The sequence below is a fragment of the Gastrolobium bilobum genome, unplaced genomic scaffold (genome assembly GCF_033153095.1).
Source record: "Gastrolobium bilobum isolate Gb01-03AN ecotype WA unplaced genomic scaffold, APGP_CSIRO_Gbil_v1 utg18492, whole genome shotgun sequence".
In the NCBI taxonomy this organism is placed as follows: domain Eukaryota; kingdom Viridiplantae; phylum Streptophyta; class Magnoliopsida; order Fabales; family Fabaceae; genus Gastrolobium; species Gastrolobium bilobum.
Window position 1 is genome coordinate 1 of NW_026896253.1, and position 23,425 is coordinate 23,425.

At 33.5% G+C, this 23,425-nt stretch overlaps 2 protein-coding genes across 3 annotated transcripts; both read right to left on the reverse strand.

Annotated features, from left to right (window-relative positions):
- Positions 1-185: 185 nt before the first annotated feature.
- Positions 186-2,874, reverse strand: LOC133298482 (putative protease Do-like 14; the record flags this gene model as incomplete). Its single annotated transcript, XM_061497775.1, has 8 exons — positions 2,720-2,874; positions 2,581-2,641; positions 2,397-2,492; positions 2,134-2,308; positions 1,994-2,087; positions 805-1,016; positions 496-577; positions 186-361 (listed from the first exon to the last, which is right to left on the reverse strand). Coding segments are annotated over exons 1-8 (911 nt in total), but the record flags the coding sequence as incomplete, so codon positions are not given.
- Positions 2,875-5,032: 2,158 nt separating this feature from the next.
- Positions 5,033-11,453, reverse strand: LOC133298466 (potassium transporter 8-like). 2 transcript variants are annotated; one of them, XM_061497756.1, is made up of 8 exons: positions 11,000-11,453; positions 10,388-10,874; positions 10,235-10,288; positions 8,138-8,398; positions 7,993-8,045; positions 6,966-7,089; positions 6,615-6,869; positions 5,033-6,383 (listed from the first exon to the last, which is right to left on the reverse strand). In XM_061497756.1, exons 1-8 carry the CDS (start codon positions 11,036-11,038, stop codon positions 5,332-5,334), a joined length of 2,325 nt encoding a protein of 774 aa, XP_061353740.1. In that variant the 5' UTR covers positions 11,039-11,453; the 3' UTR covers positions 5,033-5,331. The 2 variants fall into 2 exon arrangements, with proteins under 2 accessions (XP_061353740.1, XP_061353739.1); XM_061497755.1 differs by having other exon boundaries at positions 10,388-10,877; positions 11,000-11,452.
- Positions 11,454-23,425: the final 11,972 nt, after the last annotated feature.

The following is a 23,425-nucleotide window of genomic DNA, read 5'->3' on the forward strand; positions in this document are numbered from 1 at the left end:
GTATGAATTTGACATAAAAATATTTAAATCACTAATGTTTTATGGACTATTTGTATAATATATTAAAAATGAAAAAAATGTAAAATATTTTGCATAATTTAACTTTCATCTCAGAATGTAAAACATCCTTTTCTGAATGTAACATAACACAAATGACAAGCTGACAATATTTTACAACAAATTACATCCTATTTTCCAATGCATATGCAATAAAAATAGTAAGGATAAAACCAATAACATACCCACTTTTCTTGAAATGCTCTACAATTTTAGACACAGAGTCGATTGGTACAGAAAAACTCAACCCATCAGCAGCCATAACTTCTCCGTCTATGTTGACAAGAGGTCCTCCAGAATTTCCCTATACCATAGAAGCAGATAAAAATACACAAGCAGACTGAATAAACATGCAGGTGAAGATTTGGTCCGTACAACAAATGCAAACCAAGTTGGGTTACATTGGGAGCTTATGGGGAGAAAGTTAGGAAAATATACCACATTGACTGCACAATCTGTTTGTAAATACTCTCTTGGCGTGCCACTAAAACCCAAATCACTACTTTTCCCGTCAACACAACTATGCCAAAATCAAACAAGACATAAATTTCATTAGTCAAAAAGAAAACCAGGAGTCCCTTTTTTAAAACTTAATAAGCTTCATGGTCAAATAATAAGTTACTGCACCAAACAACCATATAGCTTTAGCTTCCAAAATCTATTATATGAGATGGCAAAGTTTAAAACAAAAGAAAAAAGCTTAAAACAATGACCCATCTATTATTGTCTGAAATTTTTTCTTCACACCTTACAATGCCCGCAGTGACAGTATTCTGAAGAGAATGCGGACAGCCCATGGCTATCACCAAATCCCCAGGACGAAGCGTACTTGAAGAACCAAGTTTTGCTTCTGGTAGTGGGGTTTCAGAATTGATCTTCAGAATAGCAATATATGAATGCATGTCAACATTTACCACTTTACCCTCATATGTCCTTCCATCTTGCAAAGTGACTTCAACCTGTACAATCAACCATTGGTTGTAAGACCCAAAAATGAGTGTCCATAGTCATACTTTGTCATATATACATCTGATGTCTTCATGAAGTCAAAATAGTGAGAATGGGAAAAATGCTATTTATACAAAAACTCGCATATGAATAGACTAAAATAATATACAGGTGGAGATAATTTATAAAAGATTACACATTCAAGTTAAACCAATCATTCTGCCAAGTAAGCTTAAGCACAAAGCCTACGACTAAAGGAGTAACTCACCTGTCTGTCACTCTTTACACTCAATAATAAAATATCATATATGATTGCAAGGAGCTGTTGTGCTTGTGCAATACTAAGGTATGTGATAGGAACCCACCCATAAATAGGGTGTACGCCAGGGGGAACCATAGAGAATCAGGCCTATGAAAGGGTGACTAGATGTAAGGCTGGAAAGATGGTTGATGATGCTATAACAGCTTCTGAGGAAGGAGTACATAAGAGCAGGGAAGAGATGGAAGAGGGGTAACAATAACTGAGACAGAAATCGAAAGGGGGAGAGAATGGCCTCCAATGCCGGATATCATTTTCTTTTTTGTACTTCTCCATACGCACGCCACTGATATCATTTTCAGCTCTAATTTGTGTAATTTTACTTTGGGTTCTATCAGTGTGCCAAAGAATCATTTCCATTCAGTTGTGTAGGCAATCAAAACTAATTGAATAACAATTTAGTAGTACCCTATTTTGTTGGGAATGGACCAATGAATTTTCAAACCATGACTTAGAAAGTTCTGACTTACCCAAACCATATCCTAAGCCACCCTAGCTTTGTCTCACCCAAAGCTATAGAGCAAGCAACAATCGTAACACCCATATCAATGTACTCGAGACATATGTTTGAGAAACACCCATATTGTACAAGATCTCGAATTTGCATCACAGAAAGCTTTAATGTTACAAGTCTATGTTGGAAAGATATGACCTAGCATGTACACAAACCTTCCGTTTGGATCTTCTGGTGCCTCTAGCCACGACATGAGCACATGTCAAGATTGTACCATCCTTGTTGATGATGGTTCCCGATCCTGTACTCCTTTCACTCCTTCAGAATAAACTAAAAGGGCATCAAAGCACAAAACTTTTTAAGGTTAAAAAAGAACCCTAAATGTATACCTGCAATATTAACAACGGCAGGTCCAACAGTATGTCTGCCAAAATAATCACTTGACTTTGACCCAACAGCCCCAGAAGTTTCCTTAGATATGTCGGATGAAGGAACCGGACTGACTCTATACCAAGACAGCCCAAGTATTCCTACAAATTTCCAATTCCAAACGTAATACATAAATCTACACACCCATATCTACAAACACACCAAATTCAAATCAAAGTAAAGACAGACCAGCTTGGTCGAAATAAGGTAAATGTCGTGGAAGCAAATCATGCAGCACTTGAGAATCTTGTAATGGAAAAGGGACCCGCGCTGTCACAGATGCTCCTATATTTGAAGCCAGGTTAATAAGCGTCTACCAAAGATTATAAATAATAATAATAATGAAAGGAAGGTTTCAGTAAGAGTGTTGAACCAGCAGCAGCTATAGCCACAGCTCGATCGAGAACTCTTCGCTTAGAATCTGCAACCCTTTTCTGCCACACATTTCACGTCCCAAATCAAACGGAGTTACATCTTAGATTATTAAATAAAAGCACAGAATACATAGATACCAGGAAATAGCTCATGATGAAGATCGACAATCGTTAAACTTCCACACTCTTCGTATCCCTTTCTCTTACCCGCAAACGCACAATCTTCGTATCCCTTTCTCTTACCCGCACAGTCTATGTATGTATTCTCTTACACAGAATACATATATAGGTTTGCAGCCCTAGCGAAATCAGCGGAGGGAGTTACGGAGGGTGCAATAATGAAAAATAATAACATGATTAATTCAGTTGGTACAACGGATGGAGTTACGGGGGTGCAATAATGAAAAATAATAACGTGATTAATACGGTTGGTACAACGGATGGAGTTACGGAGGGTGCAATAATGAAAAATAATAACGTGATTAAAACGGTTGGTACAACATCAATGATTAGCGGTAATCAAGAGCAGAAACGCATAATCTTGCGCATGTACACCAGGAAGTAAGGGTAAAAGTGGGCCGGCTTGGACCAAACTTTGTCCCAAAAAATTTAAGCCTATGTCAAAAAATTTCAATTTGACCTGGCCCAAGCCTAGTATGAGTCTAACTGTTAGCCTGACTCGACTCGTTTATAAAAAATAAATGGTCTGGCTTGACCCGTTAGCCTGTTAATTTTTAACTTCCATGCAGAACCATGAATCAACTTTACAAAGTACTCAAATTCGGTTGCTAAACCAAAAATCATAATTTCAACGTCTAAACAGAATCATGAATCATAACAAAACTCATACAATATGCATTTAATTCATTTTCAAAAACAAAATGCTCAAACTAAATAATATATATTTCATCAGATCCAACAAACAAATCCATACTATGTAAATTAAAATAACTACATGAATTCAACAACCACATCATGATGCTTGTAGTAAGTATAACATTTCAAAAATCTTTTAATATATTCATATACACAATCAAACATGTTGAGATGTTGATTCCTCCTATATAAGAAATAAAGTAAGATTTCTATTAAAATATAATCGAATATAATTAAGTTATAAATAATTGCAATTGATTAAATTTATATCTTTTATTTTTTCTTCAAGGCATACTTATTCTATTTTATTAGATTTAAAATAAATAGTACAATATAGGCCGGCCTATAGGCTTATAGGCCCGACGTTTTGAAAATGGGCCTACGACCTTTTTATTAAACAGGCTTTTCTATTGCCCAAGCCCGGCATATTATACAAATTATACTAGGTCAAGTATGGCCTGATATAGGCCGAGCCGTGGGCCCCTGTAGGCCGGCCCGGCCCAGTTTCACTCCTACCAGGAAGGCAATCTGGAGAGTAATAGCATTAATAAAGGCAAAGCGGTTTTAGTGGATTACAATTATATTTTATTGAGTTTAATATAAATATTTGTGATATCTTTCCAAAATTTATAATATTATAAGTTTAGATTCATTTTTTTTGTTAAATTATTGAATATTAAATATAATATACACTACATAAATTAAAAATATTATATAATATCAAAATCTGTCGAAATCTAACATTTTTTAAAATTAAGTGTCGGAGTGTCGTATCGTATCGTGTCACGAGTCGATATCGGTGCTAGATAACTTGTATGCATTGCTTCATTTATTGTCAACTAAGAAACATGGATTTGGGACATTCCGTTTGGATGAGCTTTTTTTTCCTCCAAAAGCTGTTTTTTTTTCCTTAAAAAAAGCACTTATCACTTTTAGTTCGTTTGGATATCTGTTTTTTTTTTTTAAAAAAAAAAGCAGAAGTCATAAAAAAAGCTAAAAACCTACTCTTTTTGAAAGCTAAAAATTTTAACTTTTAAAAAAAACAAAAGTCAAAAGCCAAATACTTTTTTCAAAAACTAAATATTTTTATAAAAATATAAATAACTTTAACTTTTGTAAAAAACACTTTTAAAATAAGGAAGAGATAAAAATTATTTTTTTGAGGAGGTGAAACAAACATTCCCTGGAGTCCACCACTACATGGCTTCCTTAAGCATACTTTGTAGCAAGTTAAAGCCAAAAACTTACTTTTTTCAGAAGTTAAAAAATTTAACTTTTATGAAAAGCAAAAGTCAAAAGTCAAATATTTTTTTCAATAACTAAATATTTTTATAAAAATATAAATAGCTTTAACTTTTATAAAAAACACTTCTAAAATAAGAAAGAGATAAAAGTTAATTTTTTGAGAAACCCAAGAAAAAAAGCTGCTTTTTTTCTTGAAAAAAAGCACTTCTCATTTTCCTTTAGAATTTGAAATATTAAAACGTGAATAAAACTCTTTTAGATGTGTTCACACTTCATAGCTTGATGTTCACAATACAAAAAACACATCAAGTCATTTCTCAAACTGTTGTTTTGATTTTTCATTCAAAAGATTCACTAGTCACTACATACAGTATCTGTTGACAACTTGGAACTTGATCTACATTTCAGATTCATGCTAGGACTAGAAGAGCTAAGATATCCAGACAGTTTATTTATGTACCAAGAAGATACAAAATAAAAGGTAAGAACCATAGGTTGGCAGCACTTTACTTGTCAGGAAACTTGGAGGGTCACTGTACAAAATGCCACCATTTATCACATGTATAAGGTTGATCTAACAAAGAAGATCACTAGTTACAAAACTAAACTAGAAAACTACTGGCCAAAACTCAGACATGATAGATCATGCCCACCTCTAAGGTAGATACATGAGGTATACTCAAAGCATAAGTTGGTCCTCTAGAGTTTCTCCTTAAGAAATCATACCCATAATTGATTACAACTTTCTTTATCCAGCTTGATCCTCTTTTTGCTCTCACATATGAGTGACTCATTATAAATGCCATTCCTGCCTCCTTTGCTTCCATTAGCTCAAGCAACTCCTCCCTTGCATCCAAATCAATCTGTGGACTGTCTGGCACGACAAACCGCACTCGCTTCTTCACTCTCTCGGGAGACTTAACCTCCATCAACTCTGAAGTGCCTTCCATCTGAGAATTATCTTGATCATCTTCAGACATCCTCACACCCTCTAAGTTTGATGCTGAAGTCCCAACAACTGTCATCTTTGTATCATCTTCAAAACTCCCAAATCCTAAGCCATACTCAGAAGTATCTGACCTGATAAATTCTGCTACGCTGCAAATAAGATCTTTCTCGAACTCAATGTCATCCTTGTGAATATCGCGGTAGCCATATCGCGCTATGCACCTATATAGCCTATATTCCTTCGGACCAACTCTACCAACTAAGAACCTTTCTTCAGGTCTGACATGTGGCACTGGGACAGATTTGACGCACAGGAAGATTACAACTTGATGGAAAGCTGGTAGGTTGGTAACAAAGTGAGAGAAGATAGCTGGGATCCCAGATACAAGCTCAGTATGTATGAGGCCAATTCCCTTAACCCTGACAATTCCTAGAGTGGGGCCCAAACTGAGGAGCCAGTTGATGGGGACCTTATTTTCAACATCAAACTCATACTTCTTAAGTGTTCCATAGTGCCACACATACATGACAAGAAGAAAGATAAGGGATAGGGCAATGGGGACCCAAGCCCCTTCAAGGAACTTTATGAGGGATGCAGAGAAGTAGAGTGCTTCAATGGAGCCAAAGAACAATATGAAGCAAATAGCTAGCAAGACGCTTTTGTGCCAGCATAAGACTATAACTAGAGACATTAAGCAAGTGGTCACCAGCATGACAGTTATGACAGCCAAACCTGTTTATGGAAAGAAAACAAAAATTCATTTAAAAAATATTTCAAATTCTTTCATTATCAGAATTGATATGATTAAATCCATAACAATACTTAAGATATTTGGTCACCAAAAATGCAGAATAATACCATAGCACATAGTGTAGTCACTGTCATGAGATATTGATTCTATATGATTCGGTGCCTCTAAATTTTCATATGCATGATGAAATTATTTCATGGAGATAAGAGTACCTGCTGCATTTCCCATGCGTTTAGTATCTCTGAATCCAACTGTAATAGCCAGGCAAAGTAGCATCAAACTCCAGTTGATCTCAGGAATGTAAATCTGTCCATGTATCTTAGATGATGTATGAATGATTTTGACTTTGGGGAAGCATCCCAAAGCAGAACATTGTTTGATTATTGAGAAAGTCCCTGTGATAACAGCTTGGCTTCCAACCACAGCTTGAAGTATGGCTATTGCAAGAACAGGCCATCGAAGTTTTACTATAAAAGCGGAAAAAGAAAAGTCAGTCAAACAGCATAGCAAACACTAATCTGTTTATGAATATGTGCCTGTAGAGAAGATCACAGACAACCTACCAGGCACAGATACATAGAACCCGATTCGATAGTCACTTTCAAGGGAATGATGCTTGGAAAGATACGCAGCTTGTCCCATATACGCTAGGATTAAAGAAGGATATACCAAAAAGGTGAAAGCAATCTGCAAGTAAATAACCTTTTGTTAAACCAGTTGATTACTCCCCCTGGGCTTCTTATCAAGTAAATATCCCCCAAAGCTTGATATATTATAAAGGATTCAATGATAAAATTTTTTGCAATTTAATTAGTTGTGCATAATGCAGACGAATTTCCTTCTATATAAAATCAAGGATTTTGATAACTAGTAGAAAGGTTACCATAAGCTTCCAGCATACTAAGTTTTGATATTGATACCAGCATAACGCAAGATGGATGTGTAGCAAGTGTGAGAGAGAAATCCACCATTCTATGTCACTTTCCATTTTTCAATTATGGTTTGATTTAACTTCTTACGCGGTTTTAGTTTTTTTAACAGAAATTGCATCTGGCTGTCAAGCACTAATTTTCCATCTTGGCTCGTGTAGTATTAACTTTTGATCATAAAGAAGTTGGCTCAGTCTGACTCGTGAAATGGTAAACCAAAATTATTCTCGAACAAATAGATAATTATTTCACGTTTGAAGCATTAGATGTCATTAACATCAAATTGATAGTGAGACATTACTTACAACCAAAGCTATTTTCCATTTCTACAAATTGAAAGTATGGTTTCATTTTGGAGAAGGTACAATCAACTTCAAGAAGTAAAAGTTATGATCATAGTTCTTCACATTGATTAATTTAGCTAATAAAAGTGTAAAACAGTACAAGTAAAAATCATAGACATAATGGTGCTGATATGTATTTCTTCAGTAACGAATGCATCAGATGCACACATTCTCTGTGTGTGTGTGTGTGTGATTGAACCTATGCATATAAAACTCACTTTAGCAATTTCTTATGCTTTAGACAATTCATCATTTTCCATCCAACATTCCCTCGTAATTTTGAATTCAAAGTTCCACAAAAAAGGCTTTATGTGTACCTTAATTGACAATTGTGAAAAGTGTCCTAAATCAGCAAACATAGCTTCTGAACCTGGAACATAAAGATGATAATATCAGAGAAATATGAAGCATATGTCAAGCATACAGCACTTTAGAACACAATTTGCTACACTTTCTCCATACCTGTTATACACAATAGAATCCCACCCAAGGACATCCACCCTCTCTTTTGGGTCTTTTTCAGAAATTTGAACATGTAGTATGGGGAGAGAGCTTGATAAACATGTGGATTCCAATGGAAGATATTATAAACACCAATAGCACTGATGCATAGTAGCCAGGTCAACACAACAGGAGCAAAAAGACATCCCACGCGGTGGGTGCCATAATGTTGAAGCGCAAACAAAAACACCAGTATTACACAAGCAACTGGAACCTCAACATCTGCATAACCAATTAGCTCCAATGTAATAGTGGGAGTAAAAGGCAAAGTACAACAAATGAAAGTTTTCTAATTTTAAAGTTTGTTGAAGAACATATACTAGAATAAAGACGAACATTAACCATCAAATTACAATTATTGTTTGAATGCTTAGAGCAAAGACTGATAATTATATCATAAGCATATTAACTTGTAATTGGTAATTTTCCTGGTCCATAAATCATCAAGTGAGAACTTCAGAACATATTGCTAGCAATTTGTAAAATTTGAAGGTGGGAGATCAAATATTTAAAGTAGACAAGTGTTATTTATTAACCTCTAGCAAAAGGACTACTTGTAAGAGAAACCAATAAACATTTAATGAGAATTACAAGGACAATGGAAGAAGTATTCAGTAATAAAAAAGATTTATCTTTGAAGTTGTTATTATTAGTGATTCAAATGACTTTCTATTAAACAAAAGAGTTGTACAGATGTCAAATTATCCAAGGTCAAAGTTAGGTCAATATATAAAAGTATCATTAGAGTGGCTTCATTATAGTATATTTCAGCAGCTGCCATTTACGAAGTTGACAGAATTAGGTCAAGTTTTAGTTGAGGTACCATAGATAATAATTATTTATGAATCATAGTGGAATTGCAAGCACTATTCATGACATGTCCAATAGTGGCCATACCTAATTTTGTATCCAATCAGATAATCAGAACTGCTCTAGATTCATCCACAGGGATTTATTAAAGTCTCATCCATACCACCATGCTTTATATCATAACCTAATGAAAGCTTAACTTTATGGAACTACTTTTTTATACTTGATCTTCTGATTAATGGCGTTAAGCTTTACATCTTAGCCACACATTTCATACGTGCTTTTTTTTTTTTATTCTAAAAAAATTAGTATCAATTACGTATTCAAATACAAGTTCTGGCATGAAAGTGACTTGACTTTGATCAAAGCAAGGAAATTTGACCAGATTATGTTTATGAGGACCCACAATTGTGCAAACAAATGCAGTCATTTGGTTTTACCATTTAGTCCACTAACTTAAACGACTTTCAATAGCATGCATGAAAAGCAAGGCTTCAGATAGTTCAAAAGCAAATATATTTGGATACCCAACTAGAATACTTTTACTATTACCAAATGGTGATAGCTCAGTTGACGCATGAAAGCTAAGCAGGTGGGGGTGAGAGCATGTGTTCGAATATCCCCAGTACCACCTTTAGGAGGGGTTTAAAGCCTTAATCCTAGACCCGCTCCGAATCGGATTAGTTGCGAAGCAATGAACCGATTGGAATATTTCAAAAAAAAAAAAAAATACTTTTAATATTAATATCTTTACAGCATACATACCACTGAGGGGCCAAAAGTCCTACTGAAATGCTTACAACTTACAAAATACAATCAATGAGAACCATTCTAAATTTCTAAATTATTGTGAGAACATATTCCCCAGATTTGTTCTAGATACCAAGCGTTTTGAAATCTAATCATCAAAGTTGAATTCTGGAAAACAAATTCATAACTTAATATATAGTTTTATCTGCAATTGTGAGCTAGAAATAGAAACTGCAATAAAAAATTTGATGATAGAATAAAAGAATCTTCTTGTGTATTAAAAAATAGGACAGCTTTCTCCAATTGAATCCTATTATCCAAAAGACCTAATGCTTAGCTGCAAATAACCCTCATAGTAATTAAAGCTTAACCTCCCTAGAACACAAACTAGATCATTATTACTGAATGAAAAGTTTATGGAGAAGAAAAGGAAGAATAAATGAAAGGAAAAGAGAATTTTGTGGACAAAAACTAGTTGTTTTTAGACACGAAACTTACATCGGTGCTGCTCTTTAGACATTGAAAGCTCCAAGCCTGACACAGCAGAAAAAACTGCACCATGACAAAAAAAAACCACAAAACTGAGTTACCAAGATTCCAAGTTCATTGCTTGCAACCAAATTACACAAGAGTATCACAAATCCCAAATACCAGAAATTGCTGGTGTGAGCACACCATCCCCAATAACCATGCAAGTCCCTATCAAAGCCAGAACAAGCAACACCCTTTGCAGCACCCTATGTTTCTCCAACAATGATTTAAAGCCCCACCCAACATTTTTCTTATTGATAGGTGTTGTTCCATCAATAGTGTACTCAGTTAAGTTCTCATCTGCTACCTGAGTGTTAGGCAACAAGCTAACACGGGCATGGCGGCATAGCAAGGAGTAGAGAGCAAAAGTCCCTCCTTCACCATTGTCATCAGCTCTAAGCACAATGAACACATACTTGAGAAGAGGAATCAGTGTAAGTGTCCAGAACACAAAAGATAAGACCCCATAGATTTCTTCATTGGTCTCTGAATGCTGAATATCCTCAGCAAAAGTGCTTTTGTAAACATAAAGTGGGGAAGTGCTCAAGTCTCCATAGACAACTCCCAAACTCTGATAAGCCAGAGTCAACACTGTCTTCCATGATTCCTCCTGCAAGGAAAAATGAGCATGATGGAATGAATGATATATAATTGATAAAAAAAGAAAAGATTTTTGAAAGATATTTCTTATTCTACAATACTCAGTCAACTTCAAGTGCCACATGGCCTTACCTTAATTGTGTTCTTGTGGATCACAGACTCAAGATCCATGATGGGATTTCTCAGAACTACAAAGAAGCCATTTTTCTTCAACCCTTTTAAAGGGGACCCCTTTTGAATTGAATTAACACCCTCCCCCAGTTCAAAACACAAGTCAATGAAAAAACTCAAAATTTAAGACACAAAAAGTGGCTTTGGTGATTGTACAGTACAACTCCTATTGCTTTTCTTCTCCCCCCACCTTCTTTTTGCTGGTTTTTTAATATATATGTCATAAAAAGAGTGTATTTTGTGGATATGGCTCAACTCTAGAGGGACAAATGCAGACAAAAGAAGAACAAAACACAGAACACCACAAAAACAATTAGTTTAGAGAATGGTGTTGTGTTGTTGGAGTAGGAGCTTTGAGAGAGAATGAGATTATAGAATAATAAGTGGGTGGTGGTGTGTGTGTTTTGTGTGTGTGTTTATGTGTGTGTGTGAGTGAGAGAGAGAGAGAGAGAGAGAGAGAGTTTTTGGCTTCTTTTTGTACGTGTGTTTTTTTTTTTTTTATCTTATGTTGTTATGTAGCATAGTTGAGATTATATGTAAAAGGAACATTTTTTTCGTTAGTGTTTGTGTTTTTAAATGACATAATTTATATTCCCTTTTAATTTTATAAAGAGGTGGGATCTATATTTTTATATTTTTTTGTCCGCTCTTTTTTTTTTATCTATCTCTTTCTCTCACTTAAAATAACACAACTTTATATCCTTTAAAATAATCATTTTTCTCGCGAACGAAATATCAAAGTGAAGTGTTACACATGGATGTTTGTGAGATAGAGATGCTGATGATAACTACGTATGAAGGAGATGGGTCATGGTTGAGAGAAAGAGAGAGTTCATCCATTCCAATTCCATTGAAGAGAAAGAGAGAGAGATAATAATCAACAACAAAATGCAGTAATTGTGAGTGTTTTGATTTTTGGAGTTAGTCACCTAACAGTAATGGCCCACTTCTGAAACTGATTTTTGCATTTAATATCTTTCATTGAATACATATATATATATATTTTTTTAAATAGTATTAAATACTGTTTGAATGATAAGAGGTTAATATAACTTATAAGAGTCACCTAGGTATTATTATAAATCTCTTTACATATCCCTTGTCATTAATTTTATTTTATTTTAAAGTTTAAACATTTCAGAATTTGATCAAAATATAATATTATATTTTTATGAATAAATTGGAAAATTTTAAATTATTATTTTATAGTAAAATTAATGATGAGAATTTGACTTAAGAGTTAAGGCTTATGCTACCTTAATACTTTTGATGTAAACAATGGAAATTGCATTTAATCTTGGGGTCAAATGATTTTCATGTGTTAGTCATTAAAAAATAAAAAATAAAAATAGAAAGACATTTCTATCCAGAATTTCATCCCACAGATCTTATACGTTCCGAAAAAAGAGAAACGCTTAAGATTCCATATTTTTGTTAATTAAGTTTCCATGTGTGTGTATATATTTTCTAATATAACCTTGTTTAAGGTAATATTATCTTTTTAATATTTTATAAATATTCTCCATATCTCGTCAAAAAAATTTATAAATTCTCCATATCTCGTCAAAAAAATTTCATTCTTGAAAATATGTTAGATGATTTGTTTAGAAATTTTTTTTGTCATTTTAAATAAAATGACGGTATTTTGGTACATATTTATTGATTTTTTATATTCTATTTTCTCTATTATTATTTTATTTAAAATAACACAAAATTATATTTTTTAATATGTCAAATATATTTTTTTAATTCTAAATATTATTTTTTTTTTAAATTTTTAAGAGTAAACACCTTTTTTGGTCCCTGACAATATTTACGAAATCTTTTTTAGTCCCTGACAATAAAAAATGATCAAATTGGTCCCTAAAATTATGAAAAAAGGGCCACGTTAGTTCTTATGTCAACTCCTCCGTCACTAACATGGCCCTTTTTACATACTGTTAGGGACCAATTTGGTCCTTTTTTATTGCCAGGGACTAAAAAAGATTTCATAGATATTGCCAGGGACAAAAAAAGGTGTTTACTCAAATTTTAAATCTTCCAAAATGCTAAAATTAATGACACACACCAATACCATAAAATCCCAGGACCATAATTTTAAACATTAACAATAAAAAGAGAAAAAATATTTACGAAAATATAACCAATATTTCCCTTATTAAGTTTGAAAAATTATTTTTAAAGTAATAAAATTATATTTCTTTAATTAATTAAAAAATAATATTTATATTTTTACTATAATGATAACAAAAAAATTTAGAAAATAGAATAAAAATATATTAAACAATATACCTTTTTTAAGAGTAATATATCCCTTATGTAACAGCAGATCAGTATTCTAGCATAAAATAAAAATAAAAAATGGACCCCACGTGTGTTAAACTTTCTTTTTCCATTGTTTGTTGGCCATATTTGTAAATTGTGTCTGTAGCAGAAGATTTGTAAGTTTGCTGCAACAGAAGAATTATAAATCCCTTTTTTTAATACACATAATCAAATTTTCTTCAATGAATTTAAATTTCAGTAACAACCATGATCTCTTTATTAATTAAAAATAATATTATTTTTCTTCATTGATTTAGAAAATTTTAAAACATTGTAATGTACAAAAGTAATGATGAGAAATTGATTTAAGAATTTAAGTCTAACGGTACTGTTAATATTTTTGAAGTAAAAAAATGGAATGTGTCCTAAAATCAAATGAGTGAAAAAAATTTCTTCTTTTTTTTCATTAAGACTCCATATTATATATAATTATATATCACAAAATTGATTATTGATAAAATTTTGTTTTGTATTTGAACTAAAAAAAAAACTAAATATGAGTCATTTTTATTCAACAACAGAATAAAAATCAGAATTTTACAAAATATTCTTTATAAAATTAATAAGATACAAAATCAGAATGAGTCATTTGTATTCACCTCGCACAATCTAAACATCGAATGTTGCATTTTACAGTGCTGAATAGAATGATATAACCACACCCAAAAAAAGAGAAAGAAAAAAAGAATGATATAAAGCTAGATTGCACCTTATTCCTCTATCGATTTGCATCATACATTGTATAAAGATAGACGATAAAATGTATCTTTTCCTTATTCCTCGATCGAGCTCAAATTTCCAGTTATATTCATAAAGATTCTTGCTGCTTTTGATATAATACTTAAATAGAAAAAGGTTATTTATTTATCTTTAAGTGGAATTAGGCTAAAGGAAGACTTTGGAGCAACCCTGAAGTTTTGCATCTAGAATTTGTCGCACTTTTCAATTCCCCAAGTTATGACTCAGCGGAGTTGTTCATGTTCCACAAGAATATGATACTTCCCTGATGGAATGACACAGACTTTAAAATGTTCCTCTCGATATTGCAATAGTTTACTAATTCGAATTTTGAAAAAAATACTTGCCCGCCAAAATTTTAATATTGTTCATCTTATATAAGTATATAAAATCATTTATGAGTCTTCACTCAACAATATAAGTTTTTGAGTTAAATTAATTCTTTACATGATTTCAGAGTTTCGGTATCATAAGTTCGATTCACCTCGCCTCCACTTTCTCGGGCCTGTTAGGAAAGTATATAAAAATATTAATGGGTCTTTACTCGACAACTTAAATTTTTGGATTGAATTGATTTTTTAGAGTTCAATTGGATTGAACCGGTAATACTCCATACATCTTATGGCCTTTTGACCATAATAATATTAAAAGGGAAACATTCTTCCTTGTTGATTCAAAAATTAAATATTTTGTTAAATTAATTCCCTTATGTGATGAGACACGTGTGTGCATTCAAATTGCACATGAAATGATGCATGAATTGTGCAAAAGTCAATCCACACTTGCAATGTGTCATGCACTACAAATCAAAACATGGGGTGATGCATGACTTGTGCAAAAGCCCGTGCAAGCCCAAATCGAGCATAATCGCATATATAACTTAAATGTGCATATCAACATATGCGTCTTTTCTCATTATTTTAACAAAATGGTTTATTTTTAAATCAATTAGGATAAATATTTTCCTTTCCATATGTTAAATGTGCCAATGGCCTCTTCTCACGACTGTAATGTGATAGTCAGGAAACTATGAGAAAACATATGATTTAGTGGTTGTTTTTATGATTGCCTAAAATAACCGACACTAAAAACCAATCCTTTTTTTAAAAAAAAAATTGCTTCACATGTGATCGGAATAGATTTTTACAACTGGGCCGATCATGTGATCTTCCTCTACACAAAGGCCTGGAACCTCCTTGGATCAGAGCATCTTGCAGTTTGGAGCAGCTTTAACCCATGGGTCTTCTATGGAACGCGATGGGGGGTGTACCTGCAAGACACTTCGACGCTCGAGTCAGATATGGTTCAAACAGGTTTAATTATGTAGGAGAAAATGATGTACCTTAGTGTTGATACATGTATTTATAGTGGAGAGATGTGCAACTTGGAGGGTGCCTTTCTTAATGGTGAAGTCAAAGGTTCCTCTCTATTGGTTCTTATGGGTGGCTGAGATAAAATGCAGTTTGCTTGTCTTGGTGCAAAAGTATTAGAGCTGCCATATTTAATGTTGAGGAGCTTGATGAGATAAGGCCATTAATATTGTGCAGCTTGATGGCTGTCATGAGCTTGCTGTTATAGCAGTTTGTGGAGTTTCCTGTCTGTCATGGTGCTTTTAATATTGTGGAGCTTGCAGCCTTCTTGGACTAAGGCTTTGCTTCATTGTGAAAGCTTTAATTCTGGGCCTTGTATTTGTATAATATTTATCCAGATCAACATGTTTATCGATTAATCGACTTGAACTTAAGATTACCGATTAAGTTGGAATAACATGGTGTCAGTTAATTCACGTGTTTGGTGGTAAAAGCAACCCTTTTAGTATACTTATATCAGTGATTTTCATGTCCACATTAGAGTAAGTTTGCATTAAATAATTGTAGAGATTAATGTTTCTCATGTTGTAGGATATTTATCTCCTACACACATTTAAAAATGTACGAGGGCCATGTGAAGGGAAGGGAAGAGAGAGAAAAAAATATGAACCCCACATACTCTTATGTATATGTAAAAAATAAATTTATCTCATATAACATGAGAAACATTAATATCATATAATTATAATTGTAAATATGCATTATAGTGCGGAGGTTATCCCAAACACTCATTTGAAAAGTTACATGCAGAGTTGTGCTTTTTTCCATTTTAAAACAAGTATTAGTCAAATACATATTTACTGTTTTAATAATTAGCAGACCTCATTACTCTACCCAAAAACAAAAAGTAGTAGACTTCGTATTCTCAAAGTTCTACTAAATGACATAGAGTTTGTTTTGGATGATGATGTCAAACTCTTCTGTTACTCCTTTTCACCGTTATCTTTGATAAGTGAAAGAATGGCAAGTTTTGGATGCTACATGAATAACAGAAGATGATTGTTGTAGTTGGATTATACCATTAATTGTATGAATTTTATTATATGTTAGATTCATTAACATTATCTTATTAGAGGATGTTTGGTTGGGTCAAAGAAATATAAACCATCAATGTGAATATTTGATACCGTTTTATATAATTATAATACAAAGATTTTTTTTCCCTCGAAAACATCCAAAATCCTAGTCGGAGAATTTATTGTTCTACATGATAAATTTTTTAAAATTTTGTAAGTTGTAAGTATAAATTGTAATGATTTGTGCAACTTTAATTTACCAAAAATGGTTTAGCTTTCATTGAAGGAGATTTTAACAATCATTGAGCGAAGCATGTAGAATAAAGAATTTAAATTCAGCACACGTAAAACATATTATTTAAATTCAGCACGCATAAAACATATTACATAGAGCACAAATCATTTTCACATTGATTCGTAAGAAGCCTCGAGAAGTTTAACCCCCCACCCAAATCCCGCAAGCAATTTGTGAAGAAAGCTACGTGAGTGTGATGGAACAGCACAACTACAAACCCTTATAGGGCCTTTTTTTTGTCTCAATCCTTTGTTAGTTACTGGCTCATAAACTAATCTTGATATATTCTTTACAAATTACAACAAGGGTCTAATGGAGTAATAGACCTTAGGTCCTATATGTAGAATTAGAATCCAATTTTTTTATGTATTTTAAGCATGTCTCTAACCTATCATCACATTAATATAATATTAAGAAAGATTATAAAAAAAACCCACTACCATTCTTGCACCAACTCCAATTAAAATACTATTAGGGAGTGTTGGATAGAAACTTTCTTTTAGCATCACTGGAAAAGTTGAGATGAGTTTTTTAATTGATCATGTTTGGTAAGAGATTTTAAAAAATTTGTCCATCATTCAGATTGCATAGTAATCTTAGTTTATGTGTAAAATTAAAAAAAAAATTGTCATTCCATTATTCCATCAACCTAAAAAGTAGAAAAAAAGCAATAGACACAAATATTCTTTCTAAAAAAACATGTCAAAGAAAGTTGAAGAGAGAGAATCTTCTTTTTTTATACAGAGAGCTAGAGTCTTCTTTGTATTTAGTCAATGGTTAGTTTAGTAATTTTATCTCATTTTTCCATTAATATTTTACCTTTAACTAGATATAAACTCAGAAAATCTAACCTAATTTTCCCGATAAAATTTTGGCCTACCAAAGAACTTTTTTTATAACTTTTTTTTACCAAATTCATTTTTTCACCATATTTCTAGTAATTATATTTTTTTATTAAAAAAATTTTCCTCTATCAAACACCCTATATAGATCCATTAATGCTTGGTCTGTTCTTTCAATGTTATAGTAAAAGGGAGTTAATTATAAATTATAAGAGACTTTGAAGATGAGATAAGAAAAGTCAGGCCTCTCTGCTATATTATAAAGTGCAAGATAAGTGAAAGTGACATTAGGGAAATTAAAGGGCATTAACTCTTATATGAGAGGGTAACTTGTGAATGTGGAAAGAATTGAGACAGGTGGCTATATTGCTAGAAAAATGCCAAGAAATTTTGTACACATTACAATTACAGATGGGCCTTCTATGGCATGCTTTCATATTCAGGTGACCACTTTCTCTTTATGTGCTAATCTTGTGGATGTCCATGGTCTCTCAAGTTTTTGGAATATCTATGATCAACTTGGTTACCTCCTCCTATCAAATCCCAATTATTGTGCTTTAAAAAGAAGCAAATCCCCTTTTTCTTTTTTTGGCTTTTTCTTCAAAAATCTAACCCCTTTTTCTCCTACTTTTCAATTTTGTTTATATAAAGCAGAAACTAGAAGCAGGGTGTATGGTGGGATATTGTCTAACGCAAAAGAAGAAAAGCAAAAGGTTAACACTTTAGTTTAATTTGTTACTTAACAATGTTACTACCGAATACAAATGGAGTTTAGCTATTTATACTCCTATTTATTTAATTATAACCTTTCGCGATTACTTTAGATTTTAATTATTTTAAATGATATTCATTAATTTAGTTAAAATTTTCATTATTTATACTTAATTAACTATTTACATATTAAAATTTGATATATTTACTTTATAGGATATAATAATATGTCTATTTTTTTATGTCTAGTTTATCTACTTATCTCTAATATCGTTAGATCATAATCTCACCCACTAATAAAAAGAAAGAGAAATGATAAAAGTCAGTTGAGACTATGATATAATGACGTTGAAGAGAAATAGATAAAATAAGTATGAAAAAGAAGGCATAATTATAAATTAAAAATTTTACCTAAATCTTACAATAAGGCAATCTTTCTTCCTTCAAAACTTATCACTCTTTTTTCTAGCTGTGTATTACACTTTATAAAATTTTATTTTTGTATTATTATTAATTCGAATATAAAAATTCTTAAGATTTTCGGAAATATTAATAATGAAAAAGGAATTATAAGAAATAATTATTTGGTATATCATATTTTAAGGGACACAAGAAATCATTAAAATATCTACCTACATGGTAAAAAGTTGATATTAATTATTTCTTAAATTAAGAATATAATATATATATGAGGTAGGATCTTTTGACACCGGTGTCAAATTTGAAGTTTGACACCTCATCTAATAGTCGTTAGATAAAAAAAATCAACGACTCTGATTTGTAAGCATGTGACATCATTGATTTTTTTGATTCAACGGTTCTCGGATGAGGTGTCAAATTTCAAATTTGACACCGGTGTCAAAAGATCCTACCTATATATATATATATATATATATATATATATATATATATATATATATGATAGATCCAATTTGATCGCATTTCACCTATAAATTTGTTTGGGGGATGCATAGTTTGAGAAAATTACAAATTGGTGAAACGTTACAGGTGGAGAAGGGAAAGGCACATGGTCAAATCTTGAACACTAATTGCGAGTGGTTGATGTGGTCACAAACTAATGGGTCCTACAGAGCCATTTTGGAGGCCAGAAAGGGTACATGATGCCACTAAATTAGACATAGACATAGCATTTGACATTATCATCATCATACTGATTAAGAATCTCATTGAGAATCTTTAATGGTGCAAAGATGATGCATTATCATCTCAAACTACAGTCAACAACGATAAGCTGACTAAGCCAACATTTTTTTTCATGTTATGGTATCTCACTCAGATCAAGAGAGTCCTAAAAATCCGGGTTTGTTATGACACTTCTATCAATATCTTTACATATATAATTTATGTATATATATGTGTATGCAAGGTCAGAATCCAATGATTTATTCAATGAAATATTGTTTTCTATAATTGCTATGGAAGGAGAGTCCACAAACTGTGTGTCTAGATCAGTGAAAGTGATAAGTTGTTTTTCTATTTTCAAATTAAAACTATTTCACATATTTATTATGCTATACAAGTTCGAAATATTAATTTCGTTCTCCATACTATGTCGATTTTTGACACTAAATGTGTTTATTTGCTTTTTTTTTATATTCTAAATTGCTTAATGTAGATAAAAAAAATTAAAAATTGTAATTTAAATAATAAATAGCAGAAATAATGTTATTTTCAAATATTTTACGCAATTAATGCAATTAGCTACGCTCAAATTGATACCAAACCAATTACACATCAATTTGAGCGAAACTGCCACATAGCAATCTCTGGCGAGTTGCGTCCAAATTGACACGCAACTAGTTGTACATTAATTTAGAATCAACTCACAAAAACTTGGCCCGTAGCAGCTAGTATATCCTTATATCATGCAAACGATAACTTGTACTGCCACATGAAAAACTTTGGTGAGTTAAGCTCAAATTAATACCTAACTAGTTATGCTTGCGCATCAACTTTGGTGCAATCCACCTGAGGTTGTCACGTTGTAGCTATGTTGTGCATCAATTTAGTGCAACTGATTGTATGAGTTGCGTATAATTGTATATAGTATGATCATTCAGCCGTCTGCCGGCTGATAGTCCTCAGATCGAACCGACTATTGTGATTTAAAATGTCGATAAACAATTGTGGAAAGATCTCTTAATTATTTTATTTTTCTTCCAGCAATTTTTCTGGTTTACATTCCAAAATCACTATTTAGACAAAAGTCAAGAGACAAGTTTTTGTATGAAAGCTTAAAACTTCACAAAATCAAACACACTAATGTGTCCGTATATTATTTAATAATCGTATTTTGAAATTATTTTAGATACAAGTTAGGCTTTTTGACTATTTTGCCCCTTATTAAATAATTAATAATCAATTTGCCCCTCCCCCAGAACTATCCACCATCCTGCTCCCATTTAGTCGATTAAGTTTCACTTTTAATCGACTAAATGAGCAAAACTCAGAAATCATGAAACGCGAATTTTAGTCGACTAAATACTCACCTTAATCGACTACATTCTTTGCACTTTTAGTCGACTAAGCACATTATTTAGTCGACTAAATGTCGCAGATCAGATTTTTTAAAAAACCCCCCATTTCGCAAAGGGGGTTATTTTCAAACCCTAATCGACTAAATCGCTCAATTCCGTCCCCTCTCTCCAACCAAGTCTGAATCTCAACCCTTGAAGGTGCGATTGAAGCATCCTTGGTTCAGACTTGCGAAATCGACATTTAGGTAACGTATTCTGACTTGCATTTGGTTTTAAGTTTAGGTTTTTTTTTTTGTTTTCTCCATGCATTTGATTTCTGTTTGCGGTTTTGTGGATTTAGGTTAGGGGTAGGGTGTTAAGTTTGTTGTGAGGGTGAGGGTTAGGGTTGATGTGGTACCTTAGGCTTAGGCTTAGGGTTAGGGTTAGGGATAGGGTTAGGGTTAGGGTTTATGTTGCTGTTTTGTTTGGGTTGTAGTGTTAGGGTTGATGTTTTTATGTTAGGGGCTAGGAATGGTTTTTTGTGATGTGCTAGGGTTAGGGTTAGGGTTTCTGTTTTTTGATTAGGGTTAGGGTTTCTGTTTTCTGTTTTATTTTAGGATTAGGTTTTGTTTTTTATATTGAATTTTAAATTTTTTGATATTGTTATTGTTCATTGATATGGTTTCCACTTGCATTGTAGGTACAGTTGTTCCCATGGCTGGCCGTAGAAGATCGTCTAGCACTGGAAATGAGAGACGACAGAAGCTACGACAAGACCGTCCGTCTTCGTCAAGGCCACAAGAGGAAGAGCCCGCTGCTGTCGACCTTCCATTCGGATACTTGTTCGAGAATGACCCCGTGGTTCATGAATCATTTGTCCGTGACTTTGTTAACCGACCGATATGTGGGGCCAAATCACTTGACACAGCCTTTTTTGAACAAGAAGGTTTTAACATTGTGAGGTGGTTGGAGGAATCACATTTTAGGACCTTGGCTGAACTGTCGTGTTCATATTCTGAGCTGCATGTACGGGCCTTCTACCATAACCTCAGCTACGTACAGGGTGAGTTGAGGTCTAGGGTCTGCGGGGTGGAGATCATCATGACGGCTCCGGTATGGTTGGAGTTACTGGGGTATGACTTTGATTCTGCGCAGACTGTGGAATATGACGCAGACAGCGGGACCATACTTCCAGGATATACACGAGGTGATGTCGTGCAGGAGCAGAGAAGAGTCCGTGGGCAACACATTGCCTATACGGTGGGGTTGCTTACTGTGGAGTCCCGCATACTACACTATGTCATCACCCATATTCTGTTTCCGCGAGCGTTCAATCATTCCAGGGTGTTGGAGCATGACATTCCCATCATGTGGGCTATCCGACATGGTACTTCGGTGAACTGGAGGCACTACATCTGTTGGATGATGTATAAGGCCAAACACAAGGGTGCACTTCCATTTGCTTGTCTTGTTCAGAGGATATTGGAGCATTTTGGTGTTCCCATGGGTAATGTGACCTTGAAGAAGACCACAGGGTATAATCATAAGTTTGGAAAACGTCTACTGGAGCAGTGCAAGATGACAAAGAACCCCCAAACAGGAGTGTGGCAGTTCACAGGTGCGGCTGATGTTGAGGTTCCTGATGTTGCTCCAGTTGTAGACATGGTTGACCCCGAGGTGGAGGATGATGATGACGATGATGATGAGGGTGACCAGCAGGAGATAGCTGAGCCTGAGGGTTGGTTTTCATTGCGTGATGTCATGAAGGGCATAAACGCCACGCTGAAGAAAATAGGAAAAATGGCGCTGAAACACAAAAAATGGAGGAAGAGTCACGTGCAGAAAGGGAATGAAAGATTTAGACATATACAGGGACGGTTCAAGGGTGTTAAAGATAGGCTTGCTCGTCTAGAGCTTGGAAGAGGAAAATAGCAGGTTGAGGATGTTGCAGGACAGGGGACTGATGTGTCAGACGAGGATGACGAGGATACGGCGTCCGAGGAGGAGGAGGATTAGATTTAGGGTTTATGTTTTTTACTTTACGTTTGTAGTGTGTGTTGTTATGTAATTGACTTCGGTCTTCATATTTGACATTTGTAGTGTATGTAATATTATGGTTATGAGCTGAACTATTTAATGTTCCCATCATGTTGAGAACCGATTACGTAATTATGTCATTTTTCTTGTTTACCAAATGAAGGAACATGGTTATTTTACATTCTTGTTTTCAATTTGTGTCTAATCACAGTCCAACGGGTCTAAAATGTCCAATGAAATTCAGAACAGGTGCTCATAAGAGAGTTAAATGAAGAACACAAGTTTCGGGTACCCTAAACCAAGATTTATGCAATACATGTACATTCATGGTTTATAACCGCCACAATACAATTTTGTACCTGAAAGTGTGTTCCCCAAGTCATTATATGCGTGTACATTTTGAATGACATAACACTCTGTCCTTTTAATAGAGAGACAGACACAGAAAAAAAATTATTTAAAATATTAAATTAAAAAAACCACTCATTTTCTCTCTCTCGTGATTTCTATTTTTATGTGTCTATCTCTCTCCTAAAATGACATAACTTATGTCATTTAAAATGACAAACATCAAAC

Coding starts and splice junctions, on each gene's coding strand:
- LOC133298466 (XM_061497755.1), bottom strand. CDS start 11,038: ATGGATCTTGAGTCTGTGATCCACAAGAACACAATTAAG. Junction 10,289..10,387: donor GCTCACACCAGCAATTTCTG/GTATTTGGGATT, acceptor GTCATGGTGCAG/TTTTTTCTGCTGTGTCAGGC. Junction 7,090..7,992: donor TTTCACAATTGTCAATTAAG/GTACACATAAAG, acceptor ATTTACTTGCAG/ATTGCTTTCACCTTTTTGGT.